The sequence below is a fragment of the Oncorhynchus clarkii genome, chromosome 20 (assembly GCF_045791955.1).
Source record: "Oncorhynchus clarkii lewisi isolate Uvic-CL-2024 chromosome 20, UVic_Ocla_1.0, whole genome shotgun sequence".
NCBI lineage: Eukaryota > Metazoa > Chordata > Actinopteri > Salmoniformes > Salmonidae > Oncorhynchus > Oncorhynchus clarkii.
In genome coordinates this window covers 21,422,765-21,446,975 of record NC_092166.1, presented here as the reverse complement: position 1 = coordinate 21,446,975, position 24,211 = coordinate 21,422,765, and the positions used below count along the sequence as shown (strand labels likewise).

At 48.5% G+C, this 24,211-nt stretch overlaps 1 protein-coding gene across 1 annotated transcript in view; it reads right to left on the bottom strand.

Annotated features, from left to right (window-relative positions):
- Window positions 1–355: 355 nt before the first annotated feature.
- The window catches only part of LOC139377029 (protein patched homolog 1-like), a 30,758-nt gene continuing 6,902 nt past the window's right edge, over window positions 356–24,211 (bottom strand). The window contains exons 4-21 of the mRNA XM_071120096.1: window positions 20,824–21,013; window positions 20,652–20,721; window positions 20,424–20,515; window positions 15,510–15,705; window positions 15,209–15,330; window positions 13,544–13,691; window positions 12,537–12,668; window positions 12,153–12,401; window positions 11,781–11,906; window positions 9,805–10,696; window positions 8,716–8,858; window positions 8,364–8,544; window positions 7,919–8,199; window positions 6,594–6,731; window positions 6,274–6,416; window positions 2,668–3,046; window positions 2,005–2,530; window positions 356–1,803 (exon numbers count right to left, since the gene is read on the bottom strand). Coding sequence (XP_070976197.1) covers window positions 1,769–1,803; window positions 2,005–2,530; window positions 2,668–3,046; window positions 6,274–6,416; window positions 6,594–6,731; window positions 7,919–8,199; window positions 8,364–8,544; window positions 8,716–8,858; window positions 9,805–10,696; window positions 11,781–11,906; window positions 12,153–12,401; window positions 12,537–12,668; window positions 13,544–13,691; window positions 15,209–15,330; window positions 15,510–15,705; window positions 20,424–20,515; window positions 20,652–20,721; window positions 20,824–21,013 — 4,043 coding nt within the window. The 3' untranslated portion in view covers window positions 356–1,768. The remainder of the gene's footprint in view (window positions 1,804–2,004; window positions 2,531–2,667; window positions 3,047–6,273; window positions 6,417–6,593; window positions 6,732–7,918; window positions 8,200–8,363; window positions 8,545–8,715; window positions 8,859–9,804; window positions 10,697–11,780; window positions 11,907–12,152; window positions 12,402–12,536; window positions 12,669–13,543; window positions 13,692–15,208; window positions 15,331–15,509; window positions 15,706–20,423; window positions 20,516–20,651; window positions 20,722–20,823; window positions 21,014–24,211) is intronic.

The window sequence follows — 24,211 nt, the reverse complement described above, 5'->3', positions numbered from 1 at the left end:
CTACAATTCTATGCAGAACCCCCAACCCCTACCCTAGCACTCCTATAACTTACACCCTCATGTATTTCTGTATTGAAGCAGTGAATGAATGTGGGTTGTACTTGAAACATATAATTGTTTTTGTTTACTTCCAGAATGCACAGTAGCTACTTTATTTTTCTTTCATAACTCTATGTACAAAAGAAACCCAAGCTGACACTTAAATCTATTACATTTCCCTGCATTTAAATTGGCAGTGATGTGACCAAATGAACGACCAACTTTGATCATAATACAAAGGTAAAAATGAAATAACAACAAAATCACTGAAATGCTGTCTTGCATGAGGCCTACACAAACGAGAGAGAGAGAGAGAGAGAGAGACAGGGGAAGAGCATGTGACTGCACAGACTTCCTCCATGACACAGGAAGTGGGTCTTGGAGTACTTGTCCTGTTCAAAATGCACTACCTAGTCAACAATTGCACAAGGTTGAAATAATGTCTACCACAACCCTAAAGCAGCCCAAAAAAATGTAAAATATATATTTTTTCCCTTTGCATTTGATTTAAATTCCCTTTCAGAATAAGATTGGGGAAACAACCAGCATTTGTCAAACATTACCCCCTAGACCCCAGTTAATTTGGAGGACAAGAGGGGTGACAAAGTTGACCTTACCCAATGTACAGCTTAGATAAACTCAGGAAAGAAATAAAACCCTTAACAGCTCCTTCAAGTAATAAAACATGTCGACTGCAAAATATCAACTTGACAATGAACATAATGCAACATGCCAGTGAGCTGGGACACAATGAATGACGCTCAAGAAACGTCAACCCAAAGTGACAGAAGTCCAAGTTGCTGACTGCACACAGACTTACAGAGCTACAGGTTAATTGAAATGGACAAATACATGGTAATATATTAATGTGCTGTCTGAACACAGGCATTATTCTGGATGAACAGCCCATGTATTATGGTAGAAGCCAAAAGTGGGAGATTCTCTTGTTTTGCTAAGTCTGTACATCACGTCACATTAGTAAATGAAGTCCATATCTGGGGATTCTAAACGCAAAATAAAAACGGTGAAATGATGCTCTCAAACAAACACCACATATATCATATTTATGTCTCACTTTGAATATATATACTGCGCTTCTGCATTTCAAGAGGGAAGGTGTTGTGAAGGCACAATGGTTATTGTTAGAAGGAAAAAAGGATTTACTGAGCTTGTTTGTATTTGTACAGTGCAATCATAACCAACGATGGAGAATCAGAATAGATCATCATGTGTTGCAGAGCTTAATCAATAAGACGCCCTCCACCCTCAGCGTAAGAACATCTATAAATTATTTCTCAACTTAGATCGGGGGAGGGGGGTACTGCAAATCATTTCAATTTTTTGAAGTGTAGCAGCAAAAAAACAAACACAATAACCTAATATCTTAACGTCTCACCTTTCGGAACTTTTTTTTACATATAGCACATCTTCTTTATCTATACAAAGGGAGGAAAACCCCCCCAAATCATGTTATACATCCGAGTTTTACACAAGAGAATATCCAAGTTATACAGTACTCTTTTAAATAGTTGTTTCCCTCTATTTAGTATTAAAATATATATTCATAAATTTATATATTCTTAAAACGACCTTTTTTAATATCTTTAAAAATAAATCCTCGTCTGTGTGAGGTCTATGTACAGTTGAAAGTGAAAGGGCTGGGTATCGGGAGCTCCCAAGTGAGAGGCAGCCAGCCAGAGATGGATTCCAGACATAGGGGGCAGGGTGTCTAGTAATCTTTGGCTGCCTGGATCCGTGGGCCAACTGGAACACAAGAAGGAAGAAAGAGGACAGTGAGAACCATTGTTGAACATCAGTCATAACTGCACACACAGAGACATACACAGACAGCTTATGAACAGAATGTTAATGTAAAAATGTGCTCATATAGCCTAATGTTGATCTACCATAAAATGAAAGGTCCAAGTATGTAAAATGATGTTTTAGCTTCAGCGTGAGACTCACCTTGTGCCTGGTTCACCTGATGCTGGTTCTGCACAGATTCCAGGTCTTCAACCTCCAAGGATTCACGCTTGGAAGATTGGGTAGCTTTCCCACAAGATTGTGAAGTCCTCTTAGTATCCTCAAAACAGTCTGATTCACTGTCCACGTAGCCCTCGTGCATGTACCCATGGTAGGCCCCCGGCAAGCTGGGGTGCACAGCCACAGTCACGGAGGCTGTGGCCGTAACCATAGTAGTAACAGCACTACTGGGCACGGTACCGCCATTATAGGCCGGCATCTTAGTCCTGTTCTGATGAGGCCCTCTGTTGGTCTGAGACCTGGGACCACAGTGATTAGTCCTCTCAGGACCCTGGGTCCTGTCACTGGGTAAATGTTGCCTCCTGGGTCCCTGGTCAGATTTGTAATCATGTTTGTTATCCCACTGCGTGAGTTGAGAGCTGACCGAAGTCACCGCATTCAGAGAAGACTCATTTAAGAGATCTTTCTGAGCGGTTACGGTCGGGCCCTCTTTGAACGGTTTCACCACCTGGAAGAGCAGAACAATATATGCATGATAGGTTACAATCATGATTTGCATTGTTAATAACAATGCAATTCACATATAACACTGTTTTTGGGCAGTATCATGTATGAAGTAGCAACTATACAGTGGCACTATCGTACCGTGAGTTTGGGGAAGCTGGGGTTCTTGCTGTCCTCCAGTAGTATATGAGAGGTAGGAGAGGCGATGTAAGGACTGCGGTCACAGTACTTATACTCCTCCCCAATTCCTGATGTGGTAGTCGTTTCCGAGTAGTACTCAGAGTCCGACGACTCTGAGAAGGCCTGTTGTCGTGGGCCCTGTGGACCGTGTCCTCCGTAGTAGCCGTGGTGGGTCATGGGAGGGGGGAGGGGCTCCGGCGATGGGGTGGGCAGGCGGCTGCCGTTGTCGGCCGGAGTGACCTCCGGGGGTGGGCCCATGAGGGAGAGCAGCACGGGCAGCAGCACCAGTCCATTCAGGATCCCCAGCACGGTCAGAATAGCCAGCACCGCAAAGAAGTACCTGGAACACAACCAACACAGAAAGAACATTCAGTCACCAAGGCTCCTTCTCAGCGCCACCAGCACTCAGGCACATTAGTAAACAGGTGACATGAGGACACACTGGAAGGGAGGACATTGCAGAGCTGGGGGTAGATAGAATCAGACCACCTCCCTCAAGCCCTATGTTTGCCTCTACTTTCCTCATTATTTTTCATTCCCTTTCCCCCCCCTTCCCCTCGATTTCCTCTCTCCTTCTGTCCGTCCCTCTTTACTACTGGCAACTTGACAAGTTGGAAGAAAATTCCTAGGCTCCATCTTCTCCCTCTGGGAGCCCTCATCTATCTACAGCACTGCCACTTCCTGAAAGTATGTGTTTACATTAGCCAGCAGATCCTACGCGTCAGAAATGCCAGGGCCCTCCCTCCCCTCCCATCCCCTGTCTGACTGCAGGCTGGGGAGAAGAAACGTGCCCCTCCTGGCCTCCGAGCTGCTGCTGCCGCTGCTGCTAATGTAATTTTCCCTTTAACAACTTAATATCCAAAGTCATTGAGCTCCAATTTCAGTGTGGCGAGGGCAAGGCACCTCTATGTTTATACTGGGCTGGCCAGTGGAGCCTGCCTGCTCTTCCTGCCTGCCGAGCCGCCTGCCTACGTCAGCCAAATCACATTACACCTCACAGACACTACATGAGAGAGATAGACAAGGCCTGCTGTTTGGATGTGTCCCAGAGCTGCTATTCCTCCTATCCTGTTTTGTATTCAACGTCACTGCTGATTAGTGTGTGGAGTGGGCCACACATGATAGTAGAGATGCAGGTAGTGTACATAAAGTCTGTGTCTCTTTGTAATGAGAACAGAGAGGAAACCATATACTCAGTCTGGTATCTGAAGAGAACCAGAGTGGATGGGAAGCTGCTCTGGAAAAAAATGGTGTTTGTGTGTTAAGGGCAGGGGGTAAATCAGATTCTCAACATGCTCCAACTAAAACAGCCTTTGATGCTCCCAATGCTGTTGAGAGCCTCGTCTTTGTCTCTCTTGGAATTGTATGGAGCTGTTGTGGTTCCTAGCTCTGCCCTAAATGGTTGCGTGGTGAATGGTACTCTATAATGGGCCACAGAGCTGTGAGGTTGCCTGGGTTTCTGTGAGCCTCTCTGTGCTCTGAGGGAGGGCTGAGGTTGCCACAAGAAAGAGCGCATGAGAAAATTAGAGAGCACTCCACTTAAACACTAACAGAAAACAGAGAGCTCAGCTCTTTTAACTGCGGTCCAGACTTAAAGAGGTAAGAAAAAGAGAGTGGATTATGAAAAACAAGGACAAGGATAATAGCATTCTGGAACTTTCGTTCATCCCCGCCCCGACTCCACCGGCTTCGTTCGTGTCACACCTCAGAAGGGAAGGTCATTCTTTAAGTTTGGTATAGCACTTGCCTTTATTTCACCTTGTGCACCCTCCCATTTACTGTTCTACTATCCCTACGTCTGTCTCTTTGACAAGGCAAATGGAGGCCTCTCTGTTTTACTCTGAGAATCTATCCCTCAACTTAACTTGTTATGACCAAATACTTCTACCAAACATTTCAGTTCAGTCTTCTCAACCATGACCGACTTCAAAAAGACACACACGTGACTGGTCACTTCTTATGCCCCTGAAAGTAGTTTCAAATGAAAACACACATACCCTAAGGAAGAGTAGAAAACCAGATGAAACAGAAACCACCATCTCGGTTCACCTCTAGTTACCGTCCAACTCAACTCGTTAGATACTCGTTAGATACAACCCCTCACTATAATAACTATCCTGCATCTGGGAAAAGGCAAGAAAAAAAGTTACTTGTTTATTTTACTAAGTCAACATTCCGAAAGTGGAGCTTGATTTATTTAAGGGGTAAAAAAAAAGAAAAAAAGAGAGTACCTAAACTATCCACGGGCCTGGTTGGGCTAGACCTCCAGAGAAGACCTAGTGTTAGGGAATTCTGTTGTTTATATAAACTGTAATCTTTTCCATTCGGAGTCAGGGGTTGGAAAGGGTGGCTCCTTTGGAGAGGGGCTGCTGAGCTCGCTGGGCTGTTTATCCACGATACCACCGCCAGGAGATGTTTACAGCAATGTATTTATGCTACTCCCCAGCTTGAGGGACGGCTCTGCTCTCCTCTGCTACATCTAAACAGGACCTCCTAGTGTGAATGCCCTCCTCGTGCTGCCTGCTAGCCCACCACCACCACAACACTTAGTTCTCCAACCAAGCATCCAAGCTCCACCACTATCCTAGAACCAGCCACCCTCCTCCTCACAACTCTCTATTCCTCATTCCTCTTTCTTCCCCACCCTGTTGTTCTTGTCCTTCTCTCATCTCTTTTTCCTTCTCTCCATTTCTGGTGGTAAAACAAACCTTCCCAGTACCACCATGTTGCTTGACTCAAACACTTAGAGAAAGCTTGGAGCGTTTCTGCCAAAAAGCCACCCTGAGCGTATTAATATTTTCAATATGCTGCCCTGCTTTCTCAGTTAGTGATTTTTTATGTCATGGGCCTGTTTGAGGCTGTTCTCAAGGCTGTGGTTTAGTTTCAGCTGAGGCCAGATTCAGCTGAAAACATTGCTATTCGCTTTTTTCCACTGATGCATTTTGTCAGAGAAAAAATGACCATCCAACAGAAGCCAGAGGTCTTGGTTGGGAGTGAGGGTTGTGGTGGTGACTTCTGGTAGGGGTACAACTGACCAGTTCAAACCCTTTTTTTATTGTGGTGCCCTATTTGGGCACAAAAGCTTTCAACCGGATGATTGGCATGTTCACAGATTCCGTATGAAAATAGTATGTGTGTGTTTACATGCGTGTATGTGTGCTCGTATGTGTGGTGTATGCATGTGTGCGAGTCACCACCACCCAGTGGGTAGTCAAACATTTACATGTTTACAAGCAGCTGTTCCACACCCTTGATGTTTTCTCCATTTGTTGTGCTATTAGGTTGGGGCCATTAGGGCGCTGGGGGAGGCAGGCAGGCAGCAGCACAAAGGCCTGACAGACAGGGCCAGGTGGGGGTCCACATTCCCACCTGCATGCACCCCTGACCCCCCACCCACACTGGCTCCCTCACCCAGGGGGAAACAGACAATTGTCTCCATGCATCAGCCCCCTCGGCCTGCCCCTCAGCAACATAAACACAACACCACTACTTCCTCTGTAAGGCAACATATGGACTGGGGGGAAAGGGAGAATCTGCCCTGGCAGAAGTGAAGTCTCTCACACTCACCTCAGAATGAAGTCAAACTCGGAGCCAGCCAGCATGAGGACCCCTAACAGAGTAGAGATGGCCCCGTCAATCACAGGGGCAAACATGTGCTCCAGGGCCACCGCAGAACGCCTGTTCCTATTGCCTATGGCCGTCAGAAAGGCCTGGGGACAGGAGATCGGACAGAGAGAGAGGGTTAGGGTCAGGCTGTCCAGTAGAACAGACTCATGGGAAAAAAGTAGTAACTAGTGGCTACATCATCATTCCATCCCTGACAACACTTCTTATCTTCATTGACTTTGTTTTGTACCCTGCCCAAGAGAGTCAGGAAGATTTTTTACCAGTGCGATATGGACAGTGAACTCGACGCCGATGCCCACAGAGGCGATGAGGATGACCACTGGGATGGCACTGAGCTTGATGCCGATCAGGCCCATGATACCAAACAGCTCCACCGTCATCATGGCCAGGATGAAGACCTGAGGAGAGGAACACGGGTTGGTTAGACACTGCCTCAAACTCTGGAGTCACAATGAAACACAACCATTGAAGTGTAGTTAAACGTGTTAGAGATGAAGAGAGAGAAAGTTATGTCTTGCACCCACAACTCTCAGTGCCTATTTCCATAATACAATTAGGTAAGAGTTAGGTCTTCACCCCACATCATTTTTGACCCTACATCCGGAAGGTTTTCACTGTCATCTGCACGGCATTGAATTACACTTAGGCCCTAGTCTCACTCTCCCTCCCTGGCTGAGGTTGCTGAGATGAGTGACAATGTCAGACTCTCACCGTTCCCCTTCTACTGCTTGTCATTCCTCCTGACACAATTTCACCACTAATGTACTTCTTTAGAAAAACATACTTTTTTATAAGATAGAGAGAGAGAGAGGACTTTGAAAATCCTTAGCCTCGTGAACCTCTGATGTTTGCAGGGGTCCCAATTTGGTCACGGTTAAATTGGAAATGATAAAACCCTGTTTTATTGCGCGGCCACATATAGGCAGTGAAACTATAGAAGCTCCAGCTTAAAGAGGGACAATGTGACTGTGCACATGTAGGTCTGAAAGCCCCTCCGTGTTTGGAAGATTGTGCCGTCTGTCTTTCAGTAGGACTGACTACTTAAATAGTGAAATTAAATACATTTCAATTCCAACTGAAACCTGTGCCACACTGACTGAACCGCGCCACTACAGCCCCAACGGTCGGTCCCGAGAGTCACCCTTCAGTGCGGTCTGACCGGGCGGGCGGCCCAAGGACCCTCCCCTCACGACCAGGCTGTGTGAAATGTTTCCCAGCCGCTGAGCTGACAGGCCATCTCCCCCCAGGCCTGATGGATGGGTTTAGCAGGCCAAGGTCGCGACTGGGCAGATCCGTCCTGTCCCCAATTTTTGACAAAGAGAGCTGGAGGTAAAGTCTTCAGCAGAGGCTTTGCATTTCCTTTTCTAAGACCGGCCGGGCCAGATTAGAATGACAAAGGCCTGGGGGGTGTGAGTAGCACCCCCCAGGCCAACCCGCCATGGGCCCTCCCCAGAGATGGGGCCTCCACCCTCTCTGTAGCAGGGTTATTGAGCTGTGCTGAGGGAGGGAGGCCTGGAAGGAGGAGGAGGAGGAGAAAGAAGAGGAGGAGAAAGAGGAGGAGGGATGCTGAGCTGAGGGGACCTACAATGATGCCAGCGGTCCAGGGGTTGAGCAGGAGGATGGCACAGACCAGGAAGGTGCAGGCTAGCACCACGCTGACAGCCAGGAGGAACCAGTGTCGCAAGCCGATGTACTGCTCCCAGAACAGGAATGGGTAACCATTGGGGTAGTTGAGAACACCTTTACGGGTGAACTCCTCGCAGATGGCGCGCACGCTCTCGATGCTCTCGATGAAGTCGGACGCCTGCCTCAGGCCGTTCAGATAGAAAGGGAACTGGGCAAACTCCAGGGGCTCCGCGGCAGGGACTGTGACAGATGGAGGAGAGGTTAGACACTCAGGTTCTCACAGATTTACAATCTGTTGTTAGTATCAACAATACCTTTATATTGAAGGAAGGATACACATGTCCTAGGCCATTATGAACTTGGATCGTGGTAGCAACTTGATTAAAAAAGAGACGCCTACTTACTGCGCAGATTCTCTCCGGTGGTGTCATACTTGTCGTGGATCCACTCGCGAGGCTGAGGGTAGAAGTTACCCTGAGAGGCAGCATAGCCCAGAGGGTCATTGCTCACCCACACAGTCAGGTAGATATAGAAGACCTCTGGGTGAATCAGACCCTCCTCATTCATCAGACAACGAGAAGTCAGCTGGAATAGACAGACAGAGAGAGACTGGGTTTAGCATTCGCGGTAGCAGGACTATACCTTCTAACATATTGAGGGGTGATTCAACCTAACCAGGAAGTCCCATTGAGGTCAAAGCTGGGAAACCGAGTTCTATTGAACTCAGTAGGGGCATGGCACTGTAATGGTACACACCTGGTTGTAGTTGAAGGGGTCCTTCTTGGAGCCGGTCTGGATGAGCAGCTTGTAGGCCAGAACACCATCCTCGGTGCCATTATGGTAGTTATCCCAGGTGATTCTGCCTGCCTCCCAGTCTGTATCGAAGGCAGCCTGCAGTCCTAAAGGAGAGAGAAAAATAACACAGAACAGCACAGGTTTAGCCATCTCTGTCGGATCTAATTTTACCACTACATTCTCATGGTTATTATATCATATAACTATTGACGGGGCCACAACATACGCCGATATGTTTTGAGTACTATGCTAGGAGTTATATTTTAGAGTAGTGAAAACATGATGGTAGACTGGCACGTTTAGAATGAGTCGTCAAATTAAAACAAGACGTTTTACGGAGTGTTCTGAATATCAACCTCCTACAATCACACACACACATCCAAAAACAGCAGCTCTGTTCCTCATGTGTATGGGCTGAATAAACTAACCAGCAAAGCCTTTCGTGTTTTCGAAATGACAAAGTCTGGCGCTGCAGCTAAAAACCAGTTCCACACAACCTTTCTCTAATTACAGGGAGATTCTGACTAGAAAGGAAATAGCATAGAGGGAGTCTTTTATGCCTCCCCAGTTCTCCATCGATTGAAGAGTTCAGTTCCTCATGTTTTGGAACGGCAAATCTGGTTACCCACGGCCAACCCTCGATAGCTTAATATCCTGTACCGTAATACTTCCTCATGACTAGTCTTGGACCTCCAACAACGTTAAGCCGGAGGGAAGAGGCCAAAAAGGTCACCTTTGGCCTTCCTACGATATCATCTGCCCTCCAGCCCTGCTGGATGGTGGTGAACTTTCACCACCACAGGCTTTAACTTACCTCCCATGCACCTCCCATCCACCTCCCATCCTCCACCTTTGTCAGACTAAAGATAAACATCAAACCCCAGCCTGTCACTCCAAAGGCCCTGACATCACCAAACTCTCTACCTCAAGGGCAAGAACCCACCGCAGACGGAGTTCCATTTCAAACACACACTGGCTAACATTAGAATCACTATGGGGCTTCTGGAATGGAAAAAAAAACAAGGTCTCCTTTAATTAAACTGTATTTACCTCTGAGCCAGTCTTGGAAATAGTGCAGCCACATCCGGGGCAGCTGCTGGTCGCTGTCCTTCACCACATACTTGACCGAGGTGAAAGAGTTGTGCAGCTGGATGAGGAGACGCTGGGAGCGGGCGTAGTCAAAGCCGTCCATGGTCACCAGGTACATGTTGTAGAAAGAGAAGTACTTGAACTGGGCGTTGATGAAGTCGTACTCCTTGGTGTCGCGGGGCACAATGTCGGTCAGGTAGAGTCCGTCATGGACCATGGTGGTTCCGTACAGGCTGAGCCCCAGCAGAGCCACAAAGAGGACCACGACCACCACCTTGCTCTCTGGCTTTAGGAGGAGAGGAGCGTACTTGTCCCGGGCAAAGCTTGACAGGTTCCAGCGGAAGAAGGGGAGTGGAACACACTCCCTGGCCTCCTTGGACTCGTCCATCTGGGCCAGGAGGTCCCGGGTGGAGCTGGAGGGGGTGAAGAGCTGGGAGCCGTAGGAGTCGGTGGGGGAGGGGGGAACAGGGGAGGAGGCCACCAACACAGAGGGAGGGCTGGTGGAGATCTGGGAGGTGGGGGGCAGGATGGTGACTATGTGCTGGCCTGCCGCGTCACACTGGGTGAAGGCCTGGACGGTGGTGGTGATCTGGGTGCTGGTAATGATGGTGGAGCCTGTGTAGGTCGTTGTAGTCTGGGCGCAAGGCGCGTGGCTGTGGGTGGTGGTGGTGGTGTTGTCGTTGGCATCGGAGAACTCCTGGGGTTGGATCTGGATGACCCGGGAGGAGCAGGGACTGTAGAAACAACACAGAATGTCCAGACGCTTGTCCTCCCGACGGTGCAGGTCCAAACTCAGAATGGCCGGGAAGATGAGGAGCACCATGGCGAAGTTGAACACCACAATAATGGCCGCCTAGGGAAAGAGAGAGGGGGGGGGGGGGGGGGGGGGGGGGAATACTGTTTAGGAGAGGGGCCAACCCTGTTCATGACTTTGCTCCAATGCTGCCACCCAACTCCACAGCTGCCTTCTTGAGCTACACAAAAAAGGGCTCTACATTCAAGCTCTCTTGCTGTTTTAGTGCCTCGGAATCAGTCCCAGAAAGTAAAAGAAAACAAACAAAGTAAAAAAACGCTCCCTAAATCACCAGCGAAAATAGTCAACAAGCCAGGGAACTGAGGCCGCTGCTGCTTTAAAGAGTGTTGGGCTAGAAACCGAAAGGTTGCTGAATCGAATCCCAGAGCCGGCAAGTTGGAAAATAGTGCCATTCTGCCCTTGAGCAAGGCAGTTGGACATCGATTGAGACAGCCCCCCACACCTCTCTGATTCAGAAGGGTTGGGTTAAATGCGGGAAGACACGTTTTGGTTGAATGCATTCAGTTGTGCAACTGATTAGGTATCCCCCTTTCCCTCTCTGCGTGTCTGTGCAGAACCCCTCCTACCTCTCTACTCTATCACCCTGGGGCTGACATTATAGTTGGTATGGTTTCACTGCACCACAGACCACCCAGGGGGAGGCGGGTAGATCACAGAGCTAGAGGCTGACTGATCCACTCCCTCCTCTGATTATTTCCACCCTCCCCACCTGAGAGAGAGTGAGAGATAGAGAGAATGGGAGAAAGAGAGAGAGAGAGAGAGAGAGAGCGAGAGCGAGAGAACAGGAGAAAGAGAGAGAGGGAGGAAGGGAGAGAGGGGAGAAAGAGAGAGAGAGAAAGAAAGGGGGAGGGAGAAAGAGAGAGAGAGCGGGAGAGAGTGAGATAAAGGGTGAGAGAGTGAGATAAAGTGAGAGAGTGAGATAGAGTGAGATAAAGGGTGCAGTGAGCAATAAAAAGAGGAAGAGAAAAGAACAAAGACACCCCCCCTTAATGAATGTCACTTCTAAAAAAGCATGTGGCCCAATTTTATGTGTGTGTCTCCTTCAGTGCGGATGCCTGGCACTCCTGGTTCCATGGCAGAGCTAGGCAGTGTAAACAGTGGGGCATATAGCACAGTCTAGTACCTGCAGAGAGAAGGCACGCAGTGCTGGGATGGGGACCAGGGCTGCCATGAAGAAGGCGATCATGTTGTTGATGGAGGTGAGCGCCACACTGGTGCCAGTCCTCCTCAGGCAGTCCCCTGTCCTCTCCTGCAGGGGTAAACCAAAACACAGCCAACGGTTAGTGCCAGGCCAGCCAGAGTACATGAATATAAGTAACTGTTGTCATTCTAACTAATATAACTAAGAATGCGTCACAAATGGCACCCTATTCCCTTTATACTGCACTAATGTTGACCAGAGCCAGGATTTTGGGACAGAGACTAAGTATGAGGTTACAGTGGATCTACAGGTGATTGAACTAGGGGGCTTGGGGAGTGGAGGTAGCTAGCTTACCTTAAAGGGGATGTTGATGCCAGTCTCAGTGAAGGAGTGGGCCAGAAGGAACATGTCATCCACACCGATCCCCAGAGCCAGGAAGGGGAGAACCTGTGTGGTGGCAGCGTTAAAGGACAGGCCCAGCAGAGAGCACAGCCCCAGGCCAGCTGCCACAGACAGAGCCACCAGCAGCACACCAGCCAGCCCCACGGCCCCCTGGGACTTGGCACAGTCCCAACGGAGCATGGTCACACAGGCGTAGGCCAGCTGGAATAGGACGGTAGAGAAGAGAGAGGGTGAGGATTTGAACTTTGAACTCAGCACAGGCAAATATGCATCCGTACTGAACCACTGATATCAATGATGAACCTACAGTAGAGAGAGTCGGTTACTACTTCTTACCATGAGCAGGTAGCCTCCAGCCACCCGGATGACACTGACATCAGAGAAGGACTTCATGATGTCGTTGAGGGTGGTGGTGGAGAAAGCGTGGATCTCTGAAGTGGAGTTCTGGGGGATACTGCCATGAGCCACCTGGTGGGGGGGGGGGGGGGGGGGGGGTTAAATAACTTTATTTTAAATGAGGTGAGGGTCAATAATAGATTTTATATTTTTATATATTTTATATTTTAAGCCAGTAGTAGTGATCTAGTTTGATCAGGGCATGCCCATAACTTACTATTTTGGGCCAACAACACACAAACAAGATATAGGTGAGCCCCTATGAAGCTTGACAAATAAGGACTACAGATACCAGAGAGCAAGGGTCGAGGGGATCAAATGAGATCACGTGGTCTCTCAAGCTACTCCATCAGCACCATGAATGGCCGACAACCTTAGGGGAACCCAACACCCTGCACTTTGTTTTTACAGTGACCCTCTCCTCATCTCCCGTTCACTCTCTCCCTCTTCTCCTCTCTTGCGAGCGGGCATTGGTGGAGGCATGACCCTCCCACTCCTTCAGTCAGCATGCTGGGTGTCAGCTATCACAAAAACAGCTTGTTCCTATAACTGGTAGTCTGTCAGTGGCCTCCTTGGAGGACTCTGTTTACTAGGCAGTTGAGGATTGATGGAATTCAGGCAGAGGTTGCAGTCCCTGGGCCAAAGCCAGTCCTCTATGCATGTGGTGGGTAAACAGCATGACTCAAATTTAAAGGAGTAGGGAAAAACAAGCCGACCTGAGGCCAACCTAAAGAACGCTCTATGATTTGTTCTCTGATTTCTTATTTGCCGGCATATTACTCAAACGGGTCAAGACAGGTTGTTGAAAGGTGCAGGTGGCAGAGGCGGGGCGCTAGGGTCCAGAAACATAGGCTTCATACCAAATGGCTTCCTATTCCCTATATAGTTTGATACTTTTGACCAGATGTAGTGCACTAATGAGTGTGCCACTTTTGACCCAAACATACCTCTACAAACTTCCTTTGCCAGGACTCCAGGATGGCGGTGGCCTTGTCCTCGTTCCAGTTGATGTCATGGATCTCATAGTCGTCCTTAAAGTGCTCATAGAGCTGCTTGGGGCTCATCAGGAGAAACATGGTCTGGAGGGCCTCCGCACTGCAGGAGGCAGAGAGAGAGAGAGACACCGTCAGACGCCTGCAGCCAAGTGAGCTCAGGCCACACAGAGGAGTCATGTTCTCCACATTCAAAACCCCCAAATAGTACAGAAATTATGAGTCCTCTTGTTAGGGTACTCCTGTCTCGGCTGTCATAGATATTACATACTCTGATTAGTGGCATATCAACCAAAAGGTGGTTCTATACAGAGTACATGGAGAAACGGGTGGAGAATTCAGCTGTTGGCTAGTGTTTCTGAATGCAGATACAGGCTCTATTGACTGAACGGGTGAAAGCAGGTGTCTTGATGCCTTTTTCCACAGCGAGCACAGATGGACCTGAAGGCAACTTGGCACCGATGTGAGAGTTGTGGTGTTAAAAATGTGAATGAGATTATCGTAAATCATATCATGGAAAAAACTCTGTGGCTTTAAATGACTGTATCCCTCCCTCCATATTTGCCAGGGTCGTGATCTGTGCAGAGGCCCAACACTGTCAATCCATTCATATTTGTGCTGTGGTTTTAAATTCAATTGAAATAAAATAAATCATTCATAATACATAACAGAGCCCAGGAAATGTGTCTTACATACATAAGATGTTTTACATATCCTTAGCATTAGAAATGTGTGGTGGTACACCCTTGTATTTGGAATTATCTTTGGCGTCCCCTTTTTCATTCTCTGACTTAAAGGAGAGGCTGCCTTTTCCCCCCACTCCTCTCCACAACAAATCTGTCTTTAGTTTATGTGGCTGTCCATCATGTTTGATTGATCTTTCCCACGCAGGGGCCAGAGGAGGAAACTGATCCTGCTTCATGCGAGGCATTCCTCGGCTGTGTGAGGTTCTTAGGAGTCAGAGGCATTCCTCGGATGTGTGAGGTTCTTAGGAGTCAGAGGCATTCCTCGGCTGTGTGAGGTTCTTAGGAGTCAGAGGCATTCCTCGGCTGTGTGAGGTTCTTAGGAGTCAGAGGCATTCCTCGGATGGTTGAGGTTCTTAGGAGTCAGAGGCATTCCTCGGCTGTGTGAGGTTCTTAGGAGTCAGAGGCATTCCTCGGCTGTGTGAGGTCCTTAGGAGTCAGAGGCATTCCTCGGATGTGTGAGGTTCTTAGGAGTCAGAGGCATTCCTCGGCTGTGTGAGGTTCTTAGGAGTCAGAGGCATTCCTCGGCTGTGTGAGGTTCTTAGGAGTCAGAGGCATTCCTCGGATGGTTGAGGTTCTTAGGAGTCAGAGGCATTCCTCGGCTGTGTGAGGTTCTTAGGAGTCAGAGGCATTCCTCGGCTGTGTGAGGTCCTTAGGACTCAGAGGCATTCTTCGGCTGTGTGAGGTTCTTAGGAGTCAGAGGCATGCCTCGGCTGTGTGAGGTTCTTAGGAGTCAGAGGCATTCCTCGGCTGTGTGAGGTTTTTAGGAGTCAGAGGGATTCCTCACTGCTAGCTAGGCCCTCCCTGTCCTCGCGCCACTCACTTCACTCACCCTCAATCCTCCCCTGGCCCTGGTGTACACCCCTCCCCCTCTTACCTCTGCAAAGCATTCTGGGTGTCCTTGACCCGGCCGCCCAGGATAAGCTCCTCCTGCCAGTGCATGAACTTTTTGGAGAAGCCGTGGCAACCGCCTTGGAGCCGCCCGGCAATGTCAGGACTCTGTGGAGGGAGACAGACAGACAGGCAGGGCCAACAGTTAGCTTATTTAACAACCAGGCACATTGGGCTCACTAAAATACCCTCTTCTTTAAAAGAAAGGGAGAGTGGTGGTGGAAGGAGATAGAGAGGCAGAGATGGAGAGGTGGAAGGGGGATAGGGGTACTGTGGCGCTAGCTTACCTCTCTCAGGTCCTTGTTGGGGGCGCTGAGGGGGCACTCGGGGTCGTTGGGGTCCAGGCAGGGGCGGTTCATGTAAGCGTGATCCACCTGGGCTTTGTCCAGCATTTCCCTGAAGCCCTCCAGACTTGTGAACTGGCTGAGCTCCTCCATCAGCTTCAGAGGGTCCAGGTTCATCCACTGGATGTCAGGCATCCCCCTGTAGAGGAACAGAGAAGCATACAGGCTCAGAGGGAGTCGCAGGGGACAGTAGAGAGATAACATGGACATAGCAATCTGCGTCACAGCATGTCTTTATATACAGTCCTCTCCAGTGCAGTTCAGCTGTGCTCTTTCTGCAGAACCTTCTGGATCTTCCTTTTCCTTTCCTCTTCCAGCTGCACCCCATGCCACTGTTCCCACACCTCCAGACTTCCCTGCCTTCCTGTATGCCATTGGGTGGTTCTGGTCTTGCCCTGCCTCTCCAGTACTCTCCTTGGTGACGAGGAGCTGCAGATGCTGCGTTTATAAAGTAGCGTTTATTATCCTGTTACACGGGGCCACAATGCAGAGGGAAAGGCACGGCGGCAGGCTGCTAGCTCCTATTTCTTAACTTTGTGCATCAAGTCATAACAATTACCTCTGTCTCGCAGACATCTTGATAAGGCTGCAGTAGAGCAGTGAGAGGGCTGGCTGGCTGGTGGCTGAGCTGAGCAGGGAGTCTGTCTGTGTGCTCTCTCTGCTGGGAGGCCGGGCTGATTGCCTGCCTGCCTCTCACACTGTTTAGTGGTGTGATGTTCACAGAGCCTTTCAAAAGGCCTAATCCTGAAGCCTTTCGCTGCTGCTGCCTTTGGGTCCTCCTCCCATGCAAAATTTATAATTTGCCCCAAAGAGCAGGCAATTATGTGGCCTGAGGGATAATGCTTTGGTGTCAGTTGACAGCTTTGGCTGCACAAAGTCAACTTTGTACAGTGCGCTAACTCAGTGGCTCCCACTAATACAAGGAGAGTACTTGTCAAGAGGAAGCACCCCTGCTTTACAAGATGGCCCTTGTGACATCTAAATCATATCACATTACCCATAATACACCAGACAACGGGAAATGGCCTCGGCTGCATAGGTCGTAATGTCTCCATTTTCTGGAGTAGTCAAGTGCTGTAGATGATCATCAAAATCTTTTTGACTTTGTCCTGTGTTAAAATTGTACCATTTATTTCTTACAATAATCTAAAGATGTCTCATGGCAAATATATAACCCTATTGGTCGATTTTATGTTCTAATTTGACATTCTCGCACCTCCAAAAAATCCAATAATCAAACTATTTTAAAAAAATGTGAACACAAAAACTAGAACTCGGAACATTAAAAGTCATAAAATAATGTTGTACCAATCATATAAAAAGTATATATATATGTTTTTATCTAGATACTTCGAGGCCATTTACTTTAGTTGGTAGAGAGAGAGAAAGGAATCCCCGAAGTGTCCTAACTCTGGGCCCAACCTCACTCCAATGATTCATGAAGAGAGTGGCTTCAAATAAAGCTGCTAGTCTCCCATTCCCACATACCAAGCGCCTTTGCTCCTGCTTGCAAAGAGAGGCTCCTTTATCTGCTATTTTTTGCTTGAGTGAACCGGCCTAGGCCCTTTTGTTTTTCCATAGATTGCTGCTCTTTGTTCTCTAAAGATTTTTTTCTCTCTCTCCCCTCCCTCTCTCTTCCCCTCTCTCTCTCCCTCTCCCTCTCTCTTCCTCTCTCTCTCTCTCTCTCTCTCTCCCTCTTTTTGCATTAAACTCGGCTGAAATGAAGCGGAAGCTAGAGGGGCATTAGCCTCAGTGGCCAGGCCACCCCCAGCTCTCTTCAGAACAGCAAAAAGAAACAGCAAATAAATAACAACAAAGACATTTTTAAGAACATATTTCAACACTGTGATTTAGGGGAATACTTGTGGATCTGTGATCATCAAAGGCTCTTCCCTACTCTCTCCTCTCACACTACATGAGAGAAAGCGAGAGAGAGAGAGAGAGAGAGACAGAGAGAGAGACAGAGAGAGAGAGAGAGAGAGAGAGAGAGAGAGAGAGAGAGAGAGAGAGAGCTGCCTGCTGGGTGAAAACAGGAGAAAACACTGTTTGTTGTTCAATGTGCAGGCATGTGGCTGCAGAAAACTAGTTTCAAAACCAGACTCTCAAATTGAACTATTGGTTTTAGTAGAATTTATAATCAAACTTTTTGATACACAGAAAGTGAAAGAAAATTAAGTAATTTAACTATCAATTTAGAGAGAATTAGCAAGGAATATGGTAAAAAGCATCGTAAAATAACCAAACTCCACTGTTAATTTATTATACGCTCTTTGGGGACCAAGACTTGAATAATGCACTTTTTATTTGTTGGACAACTTACAGCTCGGAGCCTGGGCGATTACCATGAGAATGCACAGTGTTACTCGTTGCTGACAAAGCTGAGCCCCCCTCCAGGGCCCCCTCACTGATGGACACTCACTCGTAAACTGAAAGAATGCTTACCATTGTCTGACCCAAAGGCTCCCCTGCCCCCCTTTACCAACCCACCCAGTAGCAGCCATCTCTCCCTCCCTCTCCCTGTCTCCTTTACCAACCCACCCAGTAGCAGCCATCTCTCCCTCCCTCCCTCCCTCCCTCCCTCTCCCTGCCCCCCTTTACCAGCCCACCCAGTATCAGCCATCTCTCCCTCCCTCCCTCTCCCTGTCCCCTTTACCAACCCACCCAGTATAAGCCATCCTCCCCCTCCCTCCCCTTTACCAACCCAGCCAGTAGCAGCCATCTCTCCCTCCCTCCCTCTCCCTGTCCCCTTTACCAACCCACCCAGTATCAGCCATCCCCTCCCTCCCTCCCCTTTACCAACCCACCCAGTAGCAGCCATCTCTCCCTCCCTCCCTCTCCCTGTCCCCTTTACCAACCCACCCAGTAGCAGCCATCTCATCCTCCCTCCCTCTCCCTGTCCCCTTTACCAACCCACCCAGTAGTAGCCATCCCCTCTCTCCCTCCCCCTGTCCCCTTTCCATGAGGGCCTTCCCCTGCTCGGCTGGGGGACTGTGTGTGCATGGCAGTATGTGTGTGTGTGTGTGTGTGCGGGGGTTAGCCCCCGCGACAGGAAAAGCATAGGTGACGACTGAAGTAGGCCTCTTCCTAACAACAAGGCTAACCGGCTCTTTAGTCACAGCTTGATGTTAGGTTATTACCGTCGCCACTGTAGGTTATTACCGCCACCACTGTAGGTTATTACCGTCGCCACTGTAGGTTATTACCGTCGCCACTGTAGGTTATTACCGCCACCACTGTAGGTTATTACCGTAGCCACTGTAGGTTATTACCGTAGCCACTGTAGGTTATTACCGTAGCCACTGTAGGTTATTACCGCCGCCACTGTAGGTTATTACCGTCGCCACTGTAGGTTATTACCGTCGCCACTGTAGGTTATTACCGTCGTCACTGTAGGTTATTACCGTCGCCACTGTAGGTTATTACCGCCACCACTGTAGGTTATTACCGTCGCCACTGTAGGTTATTACCGTCGCCACTGTAGGTTATTACCGTCGCCACTGTAGGTTATTACCGCCACCACTGTAGGTTATTACCACCACCACTGTAGGTTATTGCCGCCACCACTGTAGGTTATTACCGTCGCCACTGTAGGTTATTACCGCCACCACTGTAGGTTATTACCGTCGCCACTGTAGGTTATTGCCGCCGCCACTGTAGGTTATTACCGTCGCCACTGTAGGTTATTACCGCCACCACTGTAGGTTATTACCGTCGCCACTGTAGGTTATTACCGTCGCCACTGTAGATTATTACCGCCACCACTGTAGGTTATTACCGTCGCCACTGTAGGTTATTACCGCCACCACTGTAGGTTATTACCGTCGCCACTGTAGGTTATTACCGTCGCCACTGTAGGTTATTACCGCCCCCACTGTAGGTTATTACCGTCGCCACTGTAGGTTATTACCGCCACCACTGTAGGTTATTACCGTCGCCACTGTAGGTTATTACCGCCACCACTGTAGGTTATTACCGTCGCCACTGTAGGTTATTACCGTCGCCACTGTAGGTTATTACCGCCACCACTGTAGGTTATTACCGTCGCCACTGTAGGTTATTACCGTCGCCACTGTAGGTTATTACCGCCCCCACTGTAGGTTATTACCGTCGCCACTGTAGGTTATTACCGCCACCACTGTAGGTTATTACCGTCGCCACTGTAGGTTATTACCGCCACCACTGTAGGTTATTACCGTCGCCACTGTAGGTTATTACCGTCGCCACTGTAGGTTATTACCGCCACCACTGTAGGTTATTACCGCCACCACTGTAGGTTATTACCGCCACCCCTGTAGGTTATTACCGTCGCCACTGTAGGTTATTACCGCCACCACTGTAGGTTATTGCCGCCACCACTGTAGGTTATTGCCGCCACCACTGTAGGTTATTACCGCCACCACTGTAGGTTATTACCGCCACCACTGTAGGTTATTGCCGTCGCCACTGTAGGTTATTACCGCCACCACTGTAGGTTATTACCGCCACCACTGTAGGTTATTGCCGCCGCCACTGTAGGTTATTACCGCCCCCACTGTAGGTTATTACCGCCACCACTGTAGGTTATTGCCGCCACCACTGTATTGGATCCAAACTAAAGCCTGTTGTTATGAAGAGTGTGGGAGAACCAGGAGGTCAATTGAGATTTTGTAGCCAAGTCACATTCCCTGGCCCCTGCCAAACCCAACGTATGAATAAGGTGAAAGAGGCCAAGCTAGCTGGGTACGGGCCCTAACGTAACTCTAATACTGGGATTCAAGATAGCTGACTCATATAAACACTAAAACACATTCTGTATTTCCAAGCAATATGGAAGAAAACAATTTGCATCATTTGAAGAACAATTATTCTGGAACTTACGGTAAGTATGCTGACCCCCCCTGTAGCTTTGCACCTTCCCAGAAACAGTCCAGTGGGGTAACAATCATACAGGGGAACAGCTTGTCAATCATCTGCAAACCATGGATACATTCATCAGTTATTAAGCAAACTATCAAGAGTACATAATACAGAATAAAAACACATGTGAATAGTCATGGACAAAAAATTACAGGCAGGGATATTTCCTTTAAAAAAAAATCAACTTACCCTTTCAATCATGACATTTTCTATGATAGGGACACCAGATTTGTAGCAGATTTTATTAAGATCCCATGATCTGAGGAGAGAAGACATACAGAACATGACATATATGTGAGCCCAGACAACCCCCTTTCTTTAGCTGTGACGTAATCACCAGTGATCCCATGGGTCTACCTACTTTCCAAACAGAGACACCTGGACCTTGCTGGCCGAGAGCGCTGCCTCCAGGTGAAGCAGCAAAGCACCCTGGGTCAGAATGTTGGTCCCTTCCTGTTTGGGGGTTTGTATGAGCATCTGTGATGTGAACACAGACTCCTCTCCCTGTTTCTCCTTGGTGTAGCGCAGCTCCCGACTCACTCGGCTACCGGCTAGAAGAGAGAAGAAGAGAGATGGAGAGGGGGGATTGGGTTAAAGATTCATCTCATCTCTCACGTATATAAGAGCTATCGGGTTATTTATGTTCATTGCGCTGCGATGTGGCAAGACAGCTCAGCCTTATTACCACTGCAGAGGAAGCATGACGCAAGTTGAAACGTCAATCAACGGAGAAAGTGAAGAACAGAAAGGTCCACAGATTGTACAGTTCTAGAAATATACCCTTTTGAAGACTCACAGTTTTAAGATTCACATTTTAATTTAATAGCAACCAGGGTGGTGGGAAAAAAAGTCATTAATTAGGCTGAGTTTCAAATTTCCAACTTTCTGCCAACCCCTCCTCCCGACTCTCCAATACTTAGATTCTAAATAGCTGTGCAGTTCAAACCAGAGACCTTGGCCTGGGTCCAAGTGATACAGAGACCACAGCAGAGAGAGAGGGGTGGAGAGATGGAGAGAGAGAAGGGGAGAAATCTGCTGATTATGACTATGCACAGCTCATATTATTATCAGACTATGCAACAAGCATTGCAGACACACACAAACAAGTTCAGAGTTGGCTCTCTGCATTGAAATGAGTGTCGCGTGAGTGTAGTGAACGCAGTACACACACATGAACACAGATTGGCCAACACCCTTGCCAATGTTGGTTTTGAAGGAACTTCAGACACAAAACGTCTAGCCAAGAGAAATGAGTCAAAGCTTCTCATTGGCTCCCTCTGTGAAGCAGATGTGTCCTGTTAGGGAAATCCTCCTCACTGTGCCCAAACCCCATCACTAACAACACGGCACGACACAGAATGGCAGCACCACCATCCCCAGTTTCACAGTCTGTTTCACCTGGGGCTTGAATGTGTAAGAAACTGAAACAGCCAAAAACACAGCCTCTAGCCTAGACAGACGGTTTCAGTAAAAAACGAAGGCACGATATGCTATCCATTCTTTACAGCAAACTTCCACCATACCAGAACTAACCCATCAGAGAAGGAGAGGGAGAAACTAGGAGAGAGAAAGAACAAAAGGTGGTGCCAGGGTTGGATGAGGGAGAACAACGAGGCAGAAATTCTGTTGATGTGGTATGCAGAGCCGGGCTGAAAGCATCAAAGCCCTGAGAGGAAACTCTGGAGTCCAGCCCCCTAATTACCAGAGGCTGCCCTGAAAAGAGTGAGCAGGGTATCTGTGGCCATGCCAAGGGCACATGAAACACACCGCTCTGGATCAGAGTGGGCTCGTCTGCCCCTCCGTGTTCCACTACATGACAATCCCGCAGAGGCTGGCTCTCGCTGTGGCCACCTCGCCTCTCCGCATCTCTCCCTCTCTCTCGTCCTCTGTCTGTCTTCCTCGCACCACCTTCCCCAATCCTGAGCCAGCTCCTCTAATTGAGGGAGGAGAAAAACGGATCTCGAAGTGTAAGATCAAGTTATAACTGGCTTGGAAACACATCACAATCTTTCACTGCTTTCTTCTAGCCTTCATAGCCTACTTGTGAATTCATAAAAGGTAAGCTAATGTCATTTGTAATCATGCAGAATGTGCACATGCTCCAAATAATCAAAAGCAAAGTGCTTTATGTTCGTGAAGCCATAACTTTTGAAGTCAGCCTTAGTGCCACTCATGAACAAACTGTCCTATCCAATGAACAACAACCTGAAACACTCAGGTTACATTCACACTAGTACGTGTTAACTTGTTTTCGAACTCTGATTAAAATCAAATCAGACTTAAGAACAGACACTTGTTTGACTTGAGACATTGTGCTCATATTTAATACATTGGGGCATCTACAGGAACTGACTTTCAAGCTTTGGGCCTGTAATTACAGGGATCCTGAAGTAAATTATAGCTATTTGTGTCTCGTTCCGCCCATCTGGACCACCCAGCTAGAACCCCGGTTGGGGCCCCGGCCCAACACTCAGTCACTGCTCTGCTCTGTGAGAGAAAGCTCAACCACTCACCAGATGGAAGCTTCACTAGCTCTGCTCCACTCTCTGCTCTGCTCCACTCTGATCCACTCTCTGCTCTGCTCCACTCTCTGCTCTGCTCCACTCTCTGCTCTGCTCCACTCTGCTCCACTCTCTGCTCTGCTCTGCTCCACTCTCTGCTCTGATCCACTCTCTGCTCTGCTCCACTCTCTGCTCTGCTCCACTCTCTGCTCCACTCTCTGCCCCACTCTCTGCTCCACTCTCTGCTCCACTCTGCTCCACTCTCCTGCTCTGCTCCACTCTGCTCCACTCTCCTGCTCTGATCCACTCTCTGCTCTGCTCCACTCTGCTCCACTCTCTGCTCCACTCTGCTCCACTCTCTGCTCCACTCTGCTCCACTCTCTGCTCCACTCTGCTCCACTCTCTGCTCCACTCTCTGCTCTGCTTCACTCTCTTTTCTGATCCACTTAGCCTGCAACCAGGAGCCGTTAAAGAGACAGGCGCCCAAATACTTTTCACAAAGCAGTCAGGAAATTTATAGAGAAGTGTCTGGATTTGGTGTCCTTTGAAAACCTGCAGAAACCGATGTGAAGGGTTAGCATTAAGCCAAAATAACTTTTAATTAAGAGACAGTTGTCAAGACCTAAGACATGTAGCTCTCAGTGTCCTTCAGCAATCCCATATTGGGGATGGGGAAATGAGATAACAGTAAATCATATCAACATAACATGGTTGAAGAGATCAGGGAGCTCATACTTCTTCACAAAGCCACTCCAGTCAAGATGCTGCGCTCCAAGAAAAGCACCTCCATTTGTTCTCCCTCTGTTCCATTTTTCACTTCAACCCCCGGAGGTGACACCCCCTTTACAGACCAATTAATCCCCAGTTATGGTCCATCTCATCTTGCAAGCATATGCAGGGATACTATCCATCAGTCAAACGTGTATATATCACAGACATAGTGGAGCGAGGACTGCCTACCATAGCCATTCCTATGCTAAAGCTGAAGCTAATCTCCATCCAGATGGGGTTCTCACTTCTTCTCAGAAGAAGGCTGGGGGTTGGGGCTGGCCAGAGGCAGGCAGACAATGGTAGCAGGTTTCAGGGAGAAGGCCTCCCACCCAGCGTCCAGACCCAGGTGCGTGTGTGTGTCTGTGTATGTATGTTAGCTCCCCTATCAGTGGGCAGTATGGAAAGTGGCATGTAATTAACCAAGGAGATAAAGACCCCTGCTCCTTGGTGTCAGACCACTGATGGACCCTGTCAGCT